Below are 17,640 nucleotides of genomic sequence, written 5' to 3'. Positions count from 1 at the left end.
TCTGGTGACAGGGGCAGAGAAGAGGACCTTAAAGAAACTGATGGACATTATGAACAATGCCGGGCATCCTCTGCACACGGTCGTAAACAATCAGAGGAGCCTATTCAGCGACAGGCTGCTTCTCCCAAAGTCAAAAACCAACAGACTTAAAAACTCCTTTGTCCCACACACCATCAAACTGTTTAACTCCTCACTGGACGGGGGAGGGAGGAGAAACAGGGGGACAAGGGAGGGCGGGAACAACTGAGCTGTAGGTGCTTTTCTACACTGTGAAATATTTGTTTTTTGTTTTGTCTTTTTTTCTTATATTCGACTGTGCAATAATCACTGTGCAATATACTCACTCAAATGAGTAATCCTATTTATCCATATTGTATATTCTGTATCTATATATGTGTATATATGGTGTATTTATGCTTATATCCTTACTCTCATTCCCCTTAATGTATCTGTAACATGCAACTTCTTTTGTGCTTTGCTACTGGAAACTGAATTTCCCGGAGGAACCCACCCGAGGGATTAATAAAGTTTCATCTAATCCAATCTAATCTAATCTCTAATCTTTTCATATATTTATATATTTATTTTTCTCTTGAGGAAAATCTCCCCCAGATATGTTTTAATTCAAACTTTATTTTGGGTATCTTCTTACATTATGTTGTGTATCTAATAATGCTGCTGTTATGAATGTCAGTGTAGCCGGTCTGGCCTTAAACTCTTATTGCCGTTAGTTCTCTGCGTTGTGTTGTGCGAATGACCAGAGGAGTCAGCTCTCACTTTGCCAGCTGGGTGGATTTATTCTCCCAGAACTGTTTAAAATAAAAACAAAACAGTACAGCAACTTCACTTTACTGGACTTCTGCATGAACACCTCTCCTCAGCGGGGCCTCTAGGCGACTGAGGTGCAACATTACAACAAATCCAATTACCAAATAATACTGCTAAAATGTATTTATATTCATATATAACAAACAAAAATGCACTGCATCGTGAACATATAGTGACAATTACCTCATCAACAAAATTATACTTTAGGGAGACTTCATTTACCAGTGGCAATTTTACATATTTACAGTAAGTTGAAACAGTGAACATGAATCACAAACAAACAGAAGATATAACCAGTTCACATGACACAAAAATAAAAGAGGGAGCTCACATACCTGTTTAAAATAAAAACAAAACAGTACAGCAACTTCACTTTACTGGACTTCTGCATGAACACCTTCAAGGGAGAGAGAAGGATAGCGGACCACATGAGAAGCCACGTGCATGCTCCTATGCTCTCATCTGAGACATGCTAACTAGCATGTTACAATAAAGTGCTGTACTCGACAGAGAAACATTAATTCACACTAAAATATCTAACAGAACTATGAGACAAAATGCACAAAGGGAACGAGCAGTGTTTGAATTACTTTTAGTTACTTTAACTGTGTTTATTTGCTCTGTAACTGAGAACACTAGCGTACGCTCACCTCTCCTCAGCGGGGCCTCTAGGCGACTGAGGAAAATAGCGCGCAGCTACAGGAAGTGACTTCATGGGAAGTCAAAGGTCACACAAACAAAATAAAAGCTCCCAAAATATAAATACAGAAAATAAACATATATATAAATAAACACATATACATAACCAATACTGACAAAGCGAGATAACACTGCAGGATGGATCTTTGGTGAAATATAAATTATTTTTTAATACACCTGTTACATCCTCCCCTCCTAGATTTCACCAAAATCCAGAACAGTCAGGTGAACAATCTAATTGGAACACAGGGACAAATCTACAGAATTTATGGCTCCTGGGCACGGGTTTAAACCTCCGAGCTATAAGCTCTAGTATCAGCTGTATAAGCCACCTACCAGATAGGTTCAGAAAGAGCATGAGGGTGATCAGGCCTCAGCCTTTCTTAGATCAGTGTGATGCCATTTACACCACACACATTCCCAGCCATCCACACACATCAATACCTTAAAAACACACTATGTATTTAATTGTGCCATAATGATACTGTCCCCTAGAATCAAAATACAGAAAGATCTCTAGACACCTGGGTTTACTTAAAACAGCGTAAGAAGAGACTGAGACCTTCTGCTAACTGAATTTGCCAAACGCTTAAAGCCAAAAGGCTTTTGAACCATGGACTCAATGAGTCGATTAACTCTTTTACTAACTCGGCCGGCTCGCGTCATGACAACATTGTCCGGGCCTGCCCGTGGCTGTCCTTGTGGACCCACATCATGACATACATCCGTTGGAGGCATCTGCGTGTCGGCGACATGCACAGGGACTACTGATAGGGGCTTGGTGTGTGCATCACGATCTGTGTCTGATGGATGTGAGTGAGTGAGTGCAGTTTCTGAAAGTGTGTCTAACACAGACGGGAGGTCCAAGTCAGGTTCTGCTACCAAACTGTCCAAGTCTGTGTCTCTGTCTGGGTAGTCCTCTCCTACCAGGGAACACTGGGTTGAATCCCCTGCAACCACCTCTGGAGCTTGTTGACTTGTCTTGCCCAATCCCGAGAGTCCCTCACTCAGGATCTCCTGACTCTCATCATCATCTGAGTTGATCCAAGCACTGGTCCTGTCCTCTGCAGTCTCCTCATCCAAGGAATCTAACTGGTCTGACGCACATGACCCTCCCTCAGATCCAGTGTCACACAGTTCAGCGGTCACTACTGGCAGGAAGCTGATATTTAAAACCAGGTTGCGATGTACCACCTTTATGTTGCCTCTGTCATCTTCCAACTTGTATGTGTGAGTCTGCAGATTTCTGTCTCTGACTGTGTACACTGTTGCATCCCACTTGTCAGCAAGTTTCTTCTTTCCTCTTTCACCCTTATTGGCAATGAGTACTCTGTCTCCTATGTTCAGATATGTGCCCTTTACTTTTCTGTTATATCCTTTTGCCTGTTTGTCTTGTTCCTTGATGGCATGAGTCTGGGCAATCTTAGCTGCCTCATGAAGATGTGACATGAGTGTTTTCACATAATTTTTTTGATCCACAACTACAGGATCACAGAGCACCTGTTTAAACATCACATCAACGGGGAGCCTCGGGATGCGGCCAAACATGAGCTGAAATGGGGCAAAACCTGTGGTCTCATGTACAGTTGCATTATATGCAAATGTCAGACTCTGTATTTGTTGAGGCCACTTGTTCTTTTCTCTGAGGGGCAAGGACCTAAGCATGTTGCCAAGTGTCCTATTGAACCTCTCAGTCCCTCCATTGCCCATGGGATGGTATGCCGTAGTATGGGATTTGGAGACCCCTGAAAACTTGAGCAGTTCTGCCAAGAGCTCACTTTCAAAATTTGCCCCCTGATCGGAGTGAATCCGCTCAGGAAACCCATACACACAGAAAACATGGTCCCATAGTTTCTTAGCCACCTGCTTTGCAGTCTGGTTTGTGCAAGGGAAGGCATGGGCTAGCTTAGTGAAATGATCTGTAAGGACAAGAACATCTACTGAGCGTTGCTTACTATCCTCCGCACTCCAAAAATCCAAACACACCAGCTCCATAGGGGCGGAGGTTCTGATGCTCTCAAGTGGGGCTCGAGCAGAGGGTTCTGGTGTTTTGGCCAGGATGCATCTTTGACAGCATTTGACATACTCTTTTATATCAGACTCCATCTTCGGCCAAAAGAACCGTTGTCTTGCCAGATATAAAGTCTTCGCTTGCCCCTGATGTCCTGCAATATCATGGACACCATTCAGTGCCTTTGCTCTGAGACTGTCAGGCAAAACAAACTGATGTCTCCTTTGTTTACTCAGGGGGTCCTTTGTGATCCGATAGAGGACTCCATTTTGGACCCTAAGCCTTTCCCACTGTTTAAATAACACCATGGCTTTCACATCAAATCCTGCCCTTTCACGCCTGGAAGGTCGCCTTCTCCTTGTGACAAATGGTAAGATCTTTGAAATACTGGGATCAAGTTCCTGGCTATGCTGGAGTTCCTCTAGTGTGGACACAGGAAATAACTCCTGTCCTGGCCACACTAGGTCCTGAACAGACTGGAACAGTTCCACAGCCCTTGTTTCAGCAGCCAGATCCCACTCACTGTGAAAATCCAGGATTGCCTTAACATCCATAGTATCACACCCAGGCTGAGACGAGGGCGTCTGCAGTCCTGTGGTGTGGAAAGGTGGTGTGTCCACGTGTTGACCTTGGACCTTCAGCCGGAATGCATTTTGTATTCCCTCAGAACTGACACTCTCAGATTCAGCAAGGAGGTGACTGTACTGCTCTGTGATCAGCCTATGGCTGACTGTTGTTGCAAAGGGGTCTCTGCTGAGAGCATCAGCTACGACATTCTTGGTACCAGGTATGTGCTTCAGATCAAATGTGTAAGGAGCAAGCTTGGACACCCAACGCTGCTCACAAGCATCAAGCCTTGGTTTTGTCATGATGTAGGTGAGAGGGTTGTTATCTGTCCACACTGTAAACGGATGACCTCTTAGCCAGTGACTGAACTTCTCACACACACTCCATTTCAATGCCAAAAACTCTAGCCTGTGGGCTGGGTACTTTTTCTGTGAATTGCTCAGGGTCTTACTTGCAAAAGCAATTGGACGAGCTTTCTGCTGTCCAGCTGGTATTTGTGACAATACAGCACCGAGCCCATCTAATGAAGCATCAATGGACAATATCAAGGGCAAAGAAAAGTCTGGATGTGTAAGGACTACACAATTCAACAGCTTCTCTTTCAGATTAGACAGAGCTGCGTCACATTCATCTGTCCAGTCAGAGGGCTTCAGTTTTCTGTATACACCAGCATTGGTGCCTGTTTTAACTCTCCCTCTCCTCTTCTGTCCAGCAGTGAGGGCAAACAAAGGCTTGGCCATAGTGGAGCAGTTAGGGATGAAATGCTGATAGTAGAATATCATCCCCAGGAATGACTTAATCCTCTTAACTGACGGGGTGCAGCCATCATCCTCCATCAATTCAGCCTTTGTCATCTTTGCTATGACCTCAATCTTTGCTGGGTCCACAGCCACTCCATTGCCATCTATAATGTGGCCTAAAAACTTGACTGATGCCCTCATTAAGTGGCATTTCTTAGGACTTAGTTTGAGGTTATGGATGCGCAAGCGCTGAAACACAGTCTCTAGCCGCTCCAAGGCCTCCTCTTCTGTCCGAGCAAATACAAGCAGATCGTCGAGATAGCACAGCAGACTACTGAAGTTCAGATCCCCAAAAATACTGAGCATCATTCGCATGAATGAGGCGGGGCTGTTACAGAGTCCTTGGGGCATTCTGTTGTACTCGAACAATCCCATTGGGGTTGTAAATGCTGTGTATTTCTTGTCTTCCTCTGCCATAGGGATGTTATAAAATCCCGAGGTCAGATCCATGGTGCTGAAGTAGGTATTTCCACCCAATGCAGCAAGGCAGTCAGACTGGTGTGGCAGTGGGTGTGCATCTTTGAGGGTCCTTGCATTCAGCCATCTGAAATCAGTGCAGATTCTCAAACTACCATCCTTTTTCCACACTAACACCAGTGGAGAGGCATGCTCGCTCACGGACCTTCTGATGATTTCCTGTTCTTCCATTTCAGACAAAACTTGTCGCAGCTTTTGATAATGTGCTGGAGGGACTCGGCGGTAAGGAAGGCGGAATGGCCTCTCATCAGTGAGCCTGATGCGGTGTACAAAGCCTTCGGCCTTGCCACAGTCATGTGCATGCTTGGAGAAAATGTCATTGTACTTCTCAAGCATTTTAACCAGTTTCTCCTTCCCCCCTTGACCAACATGGCACAGGTCAATATCAATTTCGCTGAGCCCAACCTGTTTTAGTCTCTGTTTAAGATCAGTGAGGTGGGCATCATCCTTCTCTTCCTCCTGCACAGATTTCTGGGGTCGACAGGTGCCCTGGAAAATTTCAAAATCCTCAACAGCAACACAAGGGGACACGTCAGCCAACTTACTGTTTCTTTTCAGGGTGACTGGTTTATCCAACAGGTTAGTGACCTTCATGGGAACCCACCTATCACCCCACAATGGCGTTATGATGCGGCCAACCATGATGTTACGTGGCATGGACTTTGATGAAGTGGCTTCAACAATCACTGTGCTCCCTGGTGACATAGAAACATTACTCGGCAGCTTGCCCCAGACTAGATGCTCTTGTCTTGCTAACAAGGTGACTGACTGCTGAAGCTTGACTGTGCCGATCTTGTCTGGGAGTTCTTCACCTCTCCATCGGGATGAATTAGCCATGAGGTCAAGAAACTGCTCACACTCTGGGGGACAACCGCCACCTGACACGAGGCGCCAATAGTCATTGGTTATTTTCAACTGGTGCATGAGAAACCGGATGACATTTGTGCCAATGATTATATCATCACGTTGACCTGGCACTACAAGGATGGGAACAATACAGGTCTCTCCATACAGTTTCATTTCAACTTCATACATGCACTTGGGCTTGGTAAGTGTGCCACCACAGCCTACTAGCACTATTTCTTGAGGCAGGGGAGTGGGTTCTGGCAGTGTATTCTCACTCAGCATACTCTGTTCTGCTTGCTCACTGAGTGTGCACGCCATGGAACCAGAGTCAAGCATACCCTGCATGTGGTGTCTGTTATTAATGCTGACGGGAGTGTAAAACAGTTTGTCAAACGGGCCAACTCTCTGTGTGTTTTGTACTACCACCTTAACACCATCTGGTGCGGCTGCACATGCTTTAATGTAATGCTTTTCAACATCATCACTGCCGAGGGTTTCAACATCTGTGCCCACACATCCCCTCACCAAATGCGGGCCAGCTAGTTTAAAGGCTGGGTGTCATTAGGTTGGGAGGCAGGGCGCCTTTGAATCGGTGAGCGACGAGGGCAGTTTCTCTTAATATGGTTTGGCTCAAAGCATGCAAGGCATAGGTGTTTCTGCCTACAATGCACAAGGGTAGAATGTTCAGGGGACTGGCATACTCTACAACATCTGGGTCGGGCCTGACCTGGAGGAAGCTGCTTGTCTACAACCTGGTTATTCTGCGATAAAGCATGGTCAAAAAGGCTGATTAGCAATTTCAGGCAACTGTCATTACAAGGGGACTTTACTGTCTCATTTGATCCCGCCTGCACCTGTGTTTCTCCCGGGTGCATTGATGTCGCTAGACCATCAGCTGCAGGGGTCTGGATGTTAGCTTTAACTGGTGTGAGACACTTAGACCTGGGGAGCATACGCTCTTTCATCTCAAGCTGGTACCGATTCACCTGCTCCTGAATCTCACTGGCTGTCCACTTATCTGGTGCCTTGAACTTGAAAACAGCAGCAAGGGTGGGATCAGGGCAGTACTTCACAAACATCATGGCTGCCTCCTGGCAGGGATCCTCCATGTGCCGTCCGAGTCTCTTCAGGCTTTCCTCTGCTGCATCAACTGCCTTATTCAGTCTGACCCAATATTCTACAGGAGTTTCTCCTGGCACTGGAACTGTGCTGTAGAAATCGGCCATAGGCATACACGAATATGTCATGTCACTGAAATGTTGCCTCAGTATGTCATATATAACATTTGGATTCTCACAAGGTTTTAAACGATGGGGTGCTTCTCAGAGTTATTCTTACAATGTCCTTAGCTTTGCCCATCAACTTGAACATTATTTCTTGGTACTGTTCCTGAAGGGGTATTGCTCGCTTCTTGACATACATTCTCATCAGCTCCTCCCACTCACAGATTGTATGTTTATCCGACCCATCTCCTCTGAAGACTGGAGGCTCTCTCACATCTGACTGCAGGACTAGCTTTGCCCCAGTCAGGTTAAGGTAAGTGGGCTCGCTGGGTGGCTGGCTTACACTGCTCTGAGCTTGTGCGGCCCCGTCATCCCTTTCCCCACATTCCTTTTTCAACTGATCCCTAATGGTCTGCCCCACCTGTTGAGCTATATGTGTTATCAGGTCATTTAATGCTGGGTCTGCTGTAGCTGAAGGGTCTGAGAATGAGTTACCTTTACCACTACTGGAAGATGTGCAACCAAGTATGCGAGTGGAACAGAAAGCTGGGGAGCCTGCACTACAAACAGGTGTACTAGGCAACCCCTCAATTACCCTCCCTCTTCCCATGGCAAAGCTGAACCCGTCACTTGAAACTTTTTCATCATCCATTGTTATAACATATGTACAATGCAAACAGCAGAATTAAATTTACCTTGTAAACAACAGTCCAAAAAAAAAGGTGCAAGTGTTTCCTCGAACGCTTGGGATTTGTGTTCAGAGCTTACATTAAATTGTCCATTACAGCAACCTCTGGTGACCAAACTGATGTTGATCGCGTCTCCACGAACCACGATGAGCAATTCTGAAGTGGTGTGGATCCGGCTCACGGCACCACTGTAGCCGGTCTGGCCTTAAACTCTTATTGCCGTTAGTTCTCTGCGTTGTGTTGTGCGAATGACCAGAGGAGTCAGCTCTCACTTTGCCAGCTGGGTGGATTTATTCTCCCAGAACTGTTTTAAAATAAAAACAAAACAGTACAGCAACTTCACTTTACTGGACTTCTGCATGAACACCTCTCCTCAGCGGGGCCTCTAGGCGACTGAGGTGCAACATTACAACAAATCCAATTACCAAATAATACTGCTAAAATGTATTTATATTCATATATAACAAACAAAAATGCACTGCATCGTGAACATATAGTGACAATTACCTCATCAACAAAATTATACTTTAGGGAGACTTCATTTACCAGTGGCAATTTTACATATTTACAGTAAGTTGAAACAGTGAACATGAATCACAAACAAACAGAAGATATAACCAGTTCACATGACACAAAAATAAAAGAGGGAGCTCACATACCTGTTTAAAATAAAAACAAAACAGTACAGCAACTTCACTTTACTGGACTTCTGCATGAACACCTTCAAGGGAGAGAGAAGGATAGCGGACCACATGAGAAGCCACGTGCATGCTCCTATGCTCTCATCTGAGACATGCTAACTAGCATGTTACAATAAAGTGCTGTACTCGACAGAGAAACATTAATTCACACTAAAATATCTAACAGAACTATGAGACAAAATGCACAAAGGGAACGAGCAGTGTTTGAATTACTTTTAGTTACTTTAACTGTGTTTATTTGCTCTGTAACTGAGAACACTAGCGTACGCTCACCTCTCCTCAGCGGGGCCTCTAGGCGACTGAGGAAAATAGCGCGCAGCTACAGGAAGTGACTTCATGGGAAGTCAAAGGTCACACAAACAAAATAAAAGCTCCCAAAATATAAATACAGAAAATAAACATATATATAAATAAACACATATACATAACCAATACTGACAAAGCGAGATAACACTGCAGGATGGATCTTTGGTGAAATATAAATTATTTTTTAATACACCTGTTACATCAGGCTTATTTGGTAAGACTTCTGTTCTTGTTTTCTGTTTTTGTTTTGTTTTTTGCTTCAATAAACTATACATATATATACAAAATACATAAATATACAACTATAAAAACCTTAACAGTGGTATGGAAAGGTTTTTCTGCAACTGAACATTCTTTTAGACTAAAGACTACATTTTGAGTTAGCATTTTAAATTTTAGACTTTTGTAGTTATGGCTCTCCATTTTCTTACTTAATTACTCAAAATTTCAACTTAGCTTTTAATTAAAAAAAAGAAGTAATTAATAATTGAATGGCTGAAAAAGGCTTCCATACCACGGTCACACACAGCGTGTTGCCCTGGGCGGCTGTTTGGGGCTGAGGACCCACCCTGGTACCACAGACGGTTAGCGGCTACCGGAGCGTCGCTGAGCTGCGGAGGAGGTCGCTGTTCACAGCGGAAGATGGCGACTGTTTGGAGGCTGCAGAGGAATCTTTGGAGCTGATAACGGGGAGGAGGAGGAGAGGAAAGCTTCACACTCAGAGCCCTGAAAAGAATACGTCTTAAACAACGGTACAAGACAAATCTGGCGTAGTCACCGAGAGAAGCTGACAGCGTATAATAAAGAAGGAAACTGACATTACACATAGCCTGTGGTTGAGCTAGCGTTAGCAAAGATTATTAGCAGAAGACTGAAGGTTTCGACTAGCTCGTCAGTTAGGAGGGTGGTAACACCAAATAAGGCTGCTGACCTGAGAGGATGTCGTGTCGACAAGACAGCTAAGAAGTGAGCGATTTTATGCTGTTTAAAGCAGAGGTGTTGTCGAGAAAATGCACCTTTTCTTTGACACCGCTAGCCAAAAGGTTCTTTTTCTGTTAGCTAACGTTAGCTTGGATGCTCATGACAAGTTGACTAGCGTTAGCCAAAGCTAGCACAAAATATTTTTTCTTGGTCACAATACGGTACCATTAGCCGGTTGGTTAGTTGGATAAATTGCAGTTTGTAGCAAAAATCAAAGCTCATTTAGCCTTATGAAATATGACGTTACTTCCCCTAATATCGTGAGTTAGCTTTAGGCGATAATTAGCACTAGCTACCCAGTATTGCATTATAATGTGATGGCTAACGGCAGCTAATTAGATGTAGCTAATGATATAACTGAAACGTCCGGTGTGGACAGACCAGATACTCAAAGAAAGGACTCCAACCGTTCTAAACAGTGGATATCACACTTAAGGTCGTCAAGCACTAATTTTATGCTGATTGCAGCTTTGCAGTGTCATTGGGTTTCTTGGCTAGGAGCAGATCTCTTCCAATTTAAAGCCTTCACCCTCTCTATGTTTAGGCTGAGTGAATCAGTCATACAGGCATCTGTAAAATGTGGATTCCAGTAAGAATGTGTAGAGCACAATTAAATCTAGTTGATTCAAAATAGTCCCCTTAGCATCAATAGCCTGTCTCCCAATGTCTCAACAGACAATAATGTCCCGTTCCCCTGACAATGAAGATGGAGGAGGACATGTTGCCATGGATACAGAGGATGAAGGTTCAGAGCCTGCTGGGATAACGGAGGAAGTGGAAGCAAAGATGGGGTCCTCCTGTCAAGAGGGGAACATGGACAGTGGTGCCAAAGGAGAAGGGAGGACAATGGTGGAGCTGCCGGAGGAAGTTCTAGAGTATATTCTGTCCTTCCTCTCACCTTACCAGGAGCACAAGACCGCTGCACTCGTTTGTAAGCAGTGGTACCGTCTCATTAAAGGTACGCCGCTCATGTTTGCATAATATTTAATCATAAGGTGGATGCTTGTTTATCTTTGCTTAGAATCTGCTTTCTCCACTTTTCTGCCTTCTGTTTCTTGAACACTTTCTCTGCTAACTAGGTGTTGCCTATCAGTGTTACCATGGATTTTTGAGAGCTGTCCAGGAGGGTAATATCCAGTGGGAAAGTCGCACATACCCATATCCAGGAACTCCCATCACTCAGCGCTTTTCACACAGTTAGTATATGACCCTTTTACCATGGTTCATGTCAAAAGCATTTTGTCCCACTTATAGGTTGGTGTGTCTATTTCCTACAAGTCAAAATAAAATGCCACTTCATTTTTATGGATCTGAAGCCTCTAAATGTTTGGATGTAATTTAAGGTATGGATCAGATTATAAGTTTAATGTACAGCAATTAAAAAGGGCTTTCAGTCTGTGGTAGATGACTCATGAAAAGAGCAGCATCAGACATTTAATCCACGTATAGACTACTGCTCGTCTTAAAATAGATTATTAGCAACTTCATTTTTTTTCATTTTCTTTCTTCACCAGCTGCATTTGAAGTGAAATGTTCTTTCATCAGTTTTGTTTTGAAATCTTAAAATGCTGATTTGTGCTATGTCACTGTCATAATAGGCCACTTGGAGTAATACAAATATAAACCCTTTTAATTACAGTGGTTTAAATGTAGTGTCAGACAAGCTGTTAGTGCCATCTCATAAAGAACAGGATGATCCTTAAAGCATTGTGTGCAGAGACTTTAACTATACACCCTGGGTATTTATTCTCTCTTCTTGCGGGTTGCAGGTGCATGTTATTATGACTCAAATCAGTCCATGTATGTGTTTGGGGGTTGCACTCAGAGTAGCTGCAATGCTGCCTTCAATGACCTATGGAGACTTGACCTCAACAGCAAGGAGTGGATCCGCCCTTTGGCCTCAGGTAACAATTTCACAGGCTGGTAAGAACAACACAAATCAGAGGTTGTAACCCCTTTTACAACTGTTCTGGAAACAAGTAGCTTCTTATGTAAGGGGAGCTGTGTGGGGACAGTTTCCTTGAAAGGTTGAGTTGGCTCTCTGAGAAAATACTTGTAGGAAGTGGAGTGAGATGGTATAAAGAGAAAAAGTCAGCAACATCTGGGTGAAAATGTGATTGGGTCAGAATTTCAACCTGGGGAACACAAGCTATGATTTTTAGATACATTTGGGTAGTTACAGTTTGGTTTACCTAGATATCCAACATAGTTGTCTGGTTACTGTTGATGTGGGTGGGTGGGGGACGGGGATAGTTCTCCAACCAGTCTCTAAAGTGCAACCTACCTATTTGATGTATTGCTATGGCAACATAATGGTTCTGCCTTGGTTTATAGAGTGTAGTAAACAGTTCAACATGTTTTTAATGGTCATTTAAAGTGTCCCCGCTACAGCACAAAGTTTGACAAAACTGTTAGTCCCATCCATGGTGGCAATTTTCTCATAATTACTGCTCCCATAATTCTCATTATGTTAACATGTTTTTAATCTTAAAACTGATTTTTCATGTTGAGATGCCAGGTAAATTGTTTGGTTTGGATGAGTTTAGGTTACAGATCTGCCTGTTTATATTTGTTTTATTTTCCTAAATGTAATTATTGTATAATTAATGCTACATTTTTGAGGTATAACATCTCATCTCACGGTTTGGGTCAAACTCCACTCTTTCACAATTTTCTGTCAAAAATCTTTGAAGACCAGTCACCCATATTCAGCAGGACATGCTAGAGAGAACAATAGTCAGATGCTTAATAGCAGATTTAATTATACAATGTATGAGTTAAAGCAAAGAGGAAACAGTTTCTGATATGTATGTGTAATTGATGACTTATTTAAAAATCTGGCATACTTATTTTCCAATAATTATTGTTTTATTTCCTTTAAACAGGCTCTTATCCATCTCCTAAAGCTGGAGCGACTCTAGTGATGCACAAAGATCTGTTAGTGCTGTTTGGGGGATGGACTCGCCCCAGCCCTTATCCACTACACCAACCAGAACGTTTTTTTGATGAAATCCACACCTACTCTCCTTCAAAGAACTGGTGAGAAGGAGTGACTGACACATGGTGGCCAAATATGAACTAGTTTAAACATTTCATTATTATTGTCTTCTTTTTCCATATACTTTGTTTTTTCCTCTGTCTCAGGTGGAACTGTATAGTAACGACACATGGACCTCCACCTATGGCAGGCCATTCTTCATCTGTAATAGGAAACAACATGATAGTGTTCGGGGGATCTTTAGGAGCACGTCAGATGTAAGAAGGTTTTATTTGTAATTGACTGCATGCAATTAGAAAGACTAGTCTAAATTTTTGCTTATTTAAACTACAGTGGTGTTAATAGGTTGCCATTGTAAAGGCTTCGCTTGGTTGGTTAACACATGTGAAACAAATTAAATTAGATCTGAAACAATGTGTTGTACAGACTGTGATCTTAGACGGCAGTAATCACTGTTCCCAAGTACAGTAAATCTTCCCACACTCGACTCTCAGGAATTATATTTCAATATAGATTACTAATCCTTTTAGATTTAGATGTTATGAACAGGGATGTATTACTGAATGAAAATTTCCACTGGTCCTCTTTTGGTTATGACAGGAGTAATGAAGTGTGGGTTCTCGACCTGGAGCAGTGGTCCTGGTCCAAACCGCCCATATCTGGACCATCACCACACCCACGAGGCGGCCAGTCACAAGTAAGGCTTCAGTATTTAAACAGGGATGCTTAATCATTTTAACAGCCCTGTGGAAGTTTTGACTTTGACTTGTCTCTTTGTGCATTTACTAAAGGTGCCAGAAAAGTCCATCTATGTTTTATATGTGAAATAAATGATGCTCTTCAAATGTTTATTCATTAGATTGTGATAGACGATCAGACGCTGCTCATCTTGGGAGGATGTGGTGGTCCGAATGCAGTAAGTTTTATTCTTTCTTTCCAGTTTTAAAACAGGTCCTTTAAACATGAGAACTGATTTGTTTTTTTTCCCCCTAATCATAGCTTCTTAAAGATGCCTGGCTTCTCCACATGGATGCACTACCATGGAGGTGGCAGCAGCTGCAGGTGGAAAACGAGGACCATGGGGCCCCAGAGTTGTGGTGTCACCCAGCATGTAGGGTGAGTGTGTGTGACTTAGCCATCAATTAAAGGTGTGTGTTACAAAGCACGTAGGTTGCATGTATAATATACACTGCATAATATTATGGTCACTGATGCAGGTTCTGACAAAGTTGTTAGGATACACAGAGGATCACAGTTTTTGCGCATGGGGCTGTATAGCTGCAGACCAGTCAATGTGTTCATGCTGACCCCTGTCCACCCCTGCCACAAAGAAAAAATGGGTCAGGAATGGTTTGAGGAGCTAAAAGGCGAATTTGAGGTGTTAACTTGCTCTCCAAATTCCCCAGATCTCAATCCGATCGAGCATCTGTTCAATGTGTTGGACAAACATGTCCTACACATGGTGGCCCACCTTACAGCTTACAAGACTTAAAGGACGGGTGTAGTCGAGTGCATGCCTGTGGGTGGGTCAGGGCAAAAGTGGGACCAACACAGTATTAGGCAGGTGGTCATAATGTTATGCCTCTGATCGGTGTATGTTTAAGATAATCTATATGGCACTTGGAACAGGTTACCTTGAAAGTAATCGGTAAAGGTTGAGACATTTGAAACTGATTTTTTTTTTTTTTTTTTTTTGAAAACTCTAAAACAAACGTTCCCTGGTCAGTTCTGCCTTCATCTTAAGGTACAGTTGTGACCAGGTTAAAAACAAAAAACATAAAGTCATTCTTTGACTTTACCTTCAAAATACCTCCTTAACCCAGTATGTCTCTTTATAGTACACTCCTGAGTTTTGTGAATACTTGTAAACAGTGTTCACTAATGCTTCTTCTTCCCAACTTGTTCTTTTTTTACACACAAGGTGGGCCAGTGTGTGGTGGTCTTCTCACAGGCTCCATCTGGGCGGGCACCGCTAAGCCCAAGTCTTAACTCTCGGCCCTCCCCCATAAGTGCCACACCTGCCCCTCTGGGCCCTGAACCTCCTTCCCTGCGCTCTCAGTCTCCCGTTCGGAGCGGTGCTGCCGGTGTTGTTCTGGGAGCTGTTGAAGAGGCTCCGTGTGTAAATGGCCGATGGGGCACTCTGAGACCTCGGCCTTCAGCGAGAGGTGGTGCCAGAGACGGGAGCCCGTCCTCCTCTCAGCAGCCATCTCCTTCACAAGGCCCAGAAAGCCCTCCTCTTCCTCCCTTAATAAATGGATCCTCCCCTTCCCCACGGACCAGCCCAGCCCAGGCTGCATCTCCTCCCTCTCGTCCTCACCTGCCTTCCTCCACTGACTATGGATGGGAGTCTCCCCCCTCTGCTGCTCACCATCCTGAGGTCCCCAGCACCAACGGCCTGCATACACCTCCCTCAGGCTCCCCATGCACCCCACCAGGTGCAGTGTCCCCTGCTGCCTTACGACGAGGGCTGGAGGCAGTGAAAAACAAATCTTCCTCATCTGTACCGTCTTCATCATCATCGTCTTCCCTTCAGACACAGGGGCCTTCTCCTGGAGGTGGAGCAGGTCCTCCAGGAACCCCTCCGTCATCCTCCTCCAGTCCTCCTCAGGTGGCTGGAGCCGATGGACATGCTATCCCGCCTATTGCGAGGCGTCTCGGTCATCATCCGCCGCAGAGCCTGAACGTAGGCAAACCTCTGTACCAGTCTCTCAACTGCAAGCCCATGCAGATGTATGTGCTCGATGTGTCCCGAGCCAAGTCTGCTGGGGTAGTGTCTTGGAGAGTTTATGGGAATGGGACTCCACCTGCAGTCACAGGACCACCGGAGACCAGCCTTCACACTGTGGTACAGGGCAGGGGAGAGCTCATCATCTTTGGAGGCCTCATGGACAAAAAACAGAATGTGAAATACTACCCTAAAACCAACGCCTTGTACTTTGTACGCGCTAAAAGGTAATGCAGCTCCAGACGGGATTGAGAAGATGTTCATCCTGTGACCACACAAGGGAACTGACACACAAGGCCTTTTTCCTGTAGGAAGGATTATGAATAAAGAACATAATCATTGCTAGATATTTCACTTCAGAAATTCACTATTTCCCCCTTCTGCCTACTGCAAGCATTCAAAAGAAAACACTTTAAGTACACTTTGATAAAACCATTTTCTTGAATGAGAATCCTGTGAGTGTGTGAGTATGAGACCACAGTGATGGGAGAAAATTTGACTTCTTATTTTTTTTTTTTTTTTTTTTTTGTTCCCTAGAAGAACAACCAGAAAATTTTTATTTTTTGTGTCATCATCCTCTGAACTCTTAGAGTACGTCTGGAAGAGCGGACGCTGTTGACAGAAACTGTCTACCTGCTTTTTGTATCACTCTTTAAGCCTGCAATGTTTACATTGAAAACAGTGTGAGTGTGTGTGTGTGTATGTGTATGTGTGTGCACGATGGTGGTTAAAAGTTGTTGATTAATGTGTGTGACGGGGGCTACAGTGGATGAGAGATGTGGCACTGTACTATGAATATAGTTAAACAATAAAGGCCTCCATGTCTGCTCAGTGACAGTCTCAAAATTCTTGTTTGTCTTTAAACATTGCTGCTGTTGTAGCTTAAACAAGCTCAGCTTGCAGTCATAATTGTGTTGAAGCTTTCGATCATTTCAGCAGTTGTCATCAAACTGGAGAATAAACTTTGAAGTTACACAAACCTAAGGAAACAGCTGAAACCATTAATGTGAAGTTTAATTTTTTTTTTTCTAATAGTTAAATACTTCTTCACTTTAATTAGAAGTCGAGTCAAAATTAGAATCTTTAACTTTTATTTCCTCTGATAGGCAGGCAACAGTAATTCAAATAGCCACTGATTACACATGATGAATGCACAAACCTTAAAGCAGATGGGCTACAGCAGCATACGACCACACCGAGCATCACTCCCAAGAAGAGGCACAAGTTTGCATGGACTCGCTAAAAATGGACAATAGAAAATTGGGGAAAAAACACTACCTGGCCTGTTGACTGTGGACTTATGCTGGGACATTAAGATTAGTAGGGCTTTAATTTGGTGCAAACAACATAAAAGCATTAATCCATCCTACCTGATATCAAAGATGATAAAGGCACCTTGCTTGTACTGGGCTAGAAAAGGGGGTCTAGCCCAGTACAAGCAAGGTGTACTTGATAAAGTGTCTGTTGGGTGGACAAAAAAACATAGTGGTATACATTTCAACATTGTGAATTCAGTAGTGGTTTCACATCTAAATAAGGTGGGTTTTATATACTTAGGATTTTCTATGAGTCTGTTGTGGCCAGTGCGATCCTCTATGCTGTTGCATGCTGGGGGAGCAGGCTGAGGGTAGCAGATGCCAACAGACTCAATAAACTAATCCGTAAGGCCAGTAATGTTGTGGGGATGGAGCTGGACTCCCTCAAGGTGGTGTCGGAGAGGCGGATGTTGTCCAAAATAAAGACAATGTTGGATAACACCTCCCACCCACTCCATGACATGCTGGTCAGT

At 43.7% G+C, this 17,640-nt stretch overlaps 1 protein-coding gene across 2 annotated transcripts; it reads left to right on the top strand.

Moving 5' to 3' along the window:
* Positions 1–9,663: 9,663 nt before the first annotated feature.
* Positions 9,664–16,374, top strand: fbxo42 (F-box protein 42). Of its 2 annotated transcripts, none has more exons than XM_026167897.1 (10): positions 9,664–9,899; positions 10,804–11,086; positions 11,208–11,324; positions 11,898–12,032; positions 13,014–13,167; positions 13,273–13,383; positions 13,727–13,823; positions 13,986–14,042; positions 14,126–14,242; positions 15,048–16,374. In XM_026167897.1, the coding sequence occupies exons 2-10, from the start codon at positions 10,810–10,812 to the stop codon at positions 16,080–16,082; spliced, it is 2,100 nt and encodes a 699-aa protein (XP_026023682.1). In that variant the 5' UTR covers positions 9,664–9,899; positions 10,804–10,809; the 3' UTR covers positions 16,083–16,374. The 2 variants fall into 2 exon arrangements, with proteins under 2 accessions (XP_026023682.1, XP_026023684.1); XM_026167899.1 differs by lacking the exon at positions 9,664–9,899 and adding an exon at positions 9,936–10,113.
* The last annotated feature ends 1,266 nt before the right edge of the window (positions 16,375–17,640 follow it).

Source organism: Astatotilapia calliptera, chromosome 5 (genome assembly GCF_900246225.1).
Source record: "Astatotilapia calliptera chromosome 5, fAstCal1.2, whole genome shotgun sequence".
NCBI classification, from domain to species: domain Eukaryota; kingdom Metazoa; phylum Chordata; class Actinopteri; order Cichliformes; family Cichlidae; genus Astatotilapia; species Astatotilapia calliptera.
Note: the sequence above shows the minus strand (reverse complement) of the source record. Positions and strands in the feature narration are given on the sequence as shown.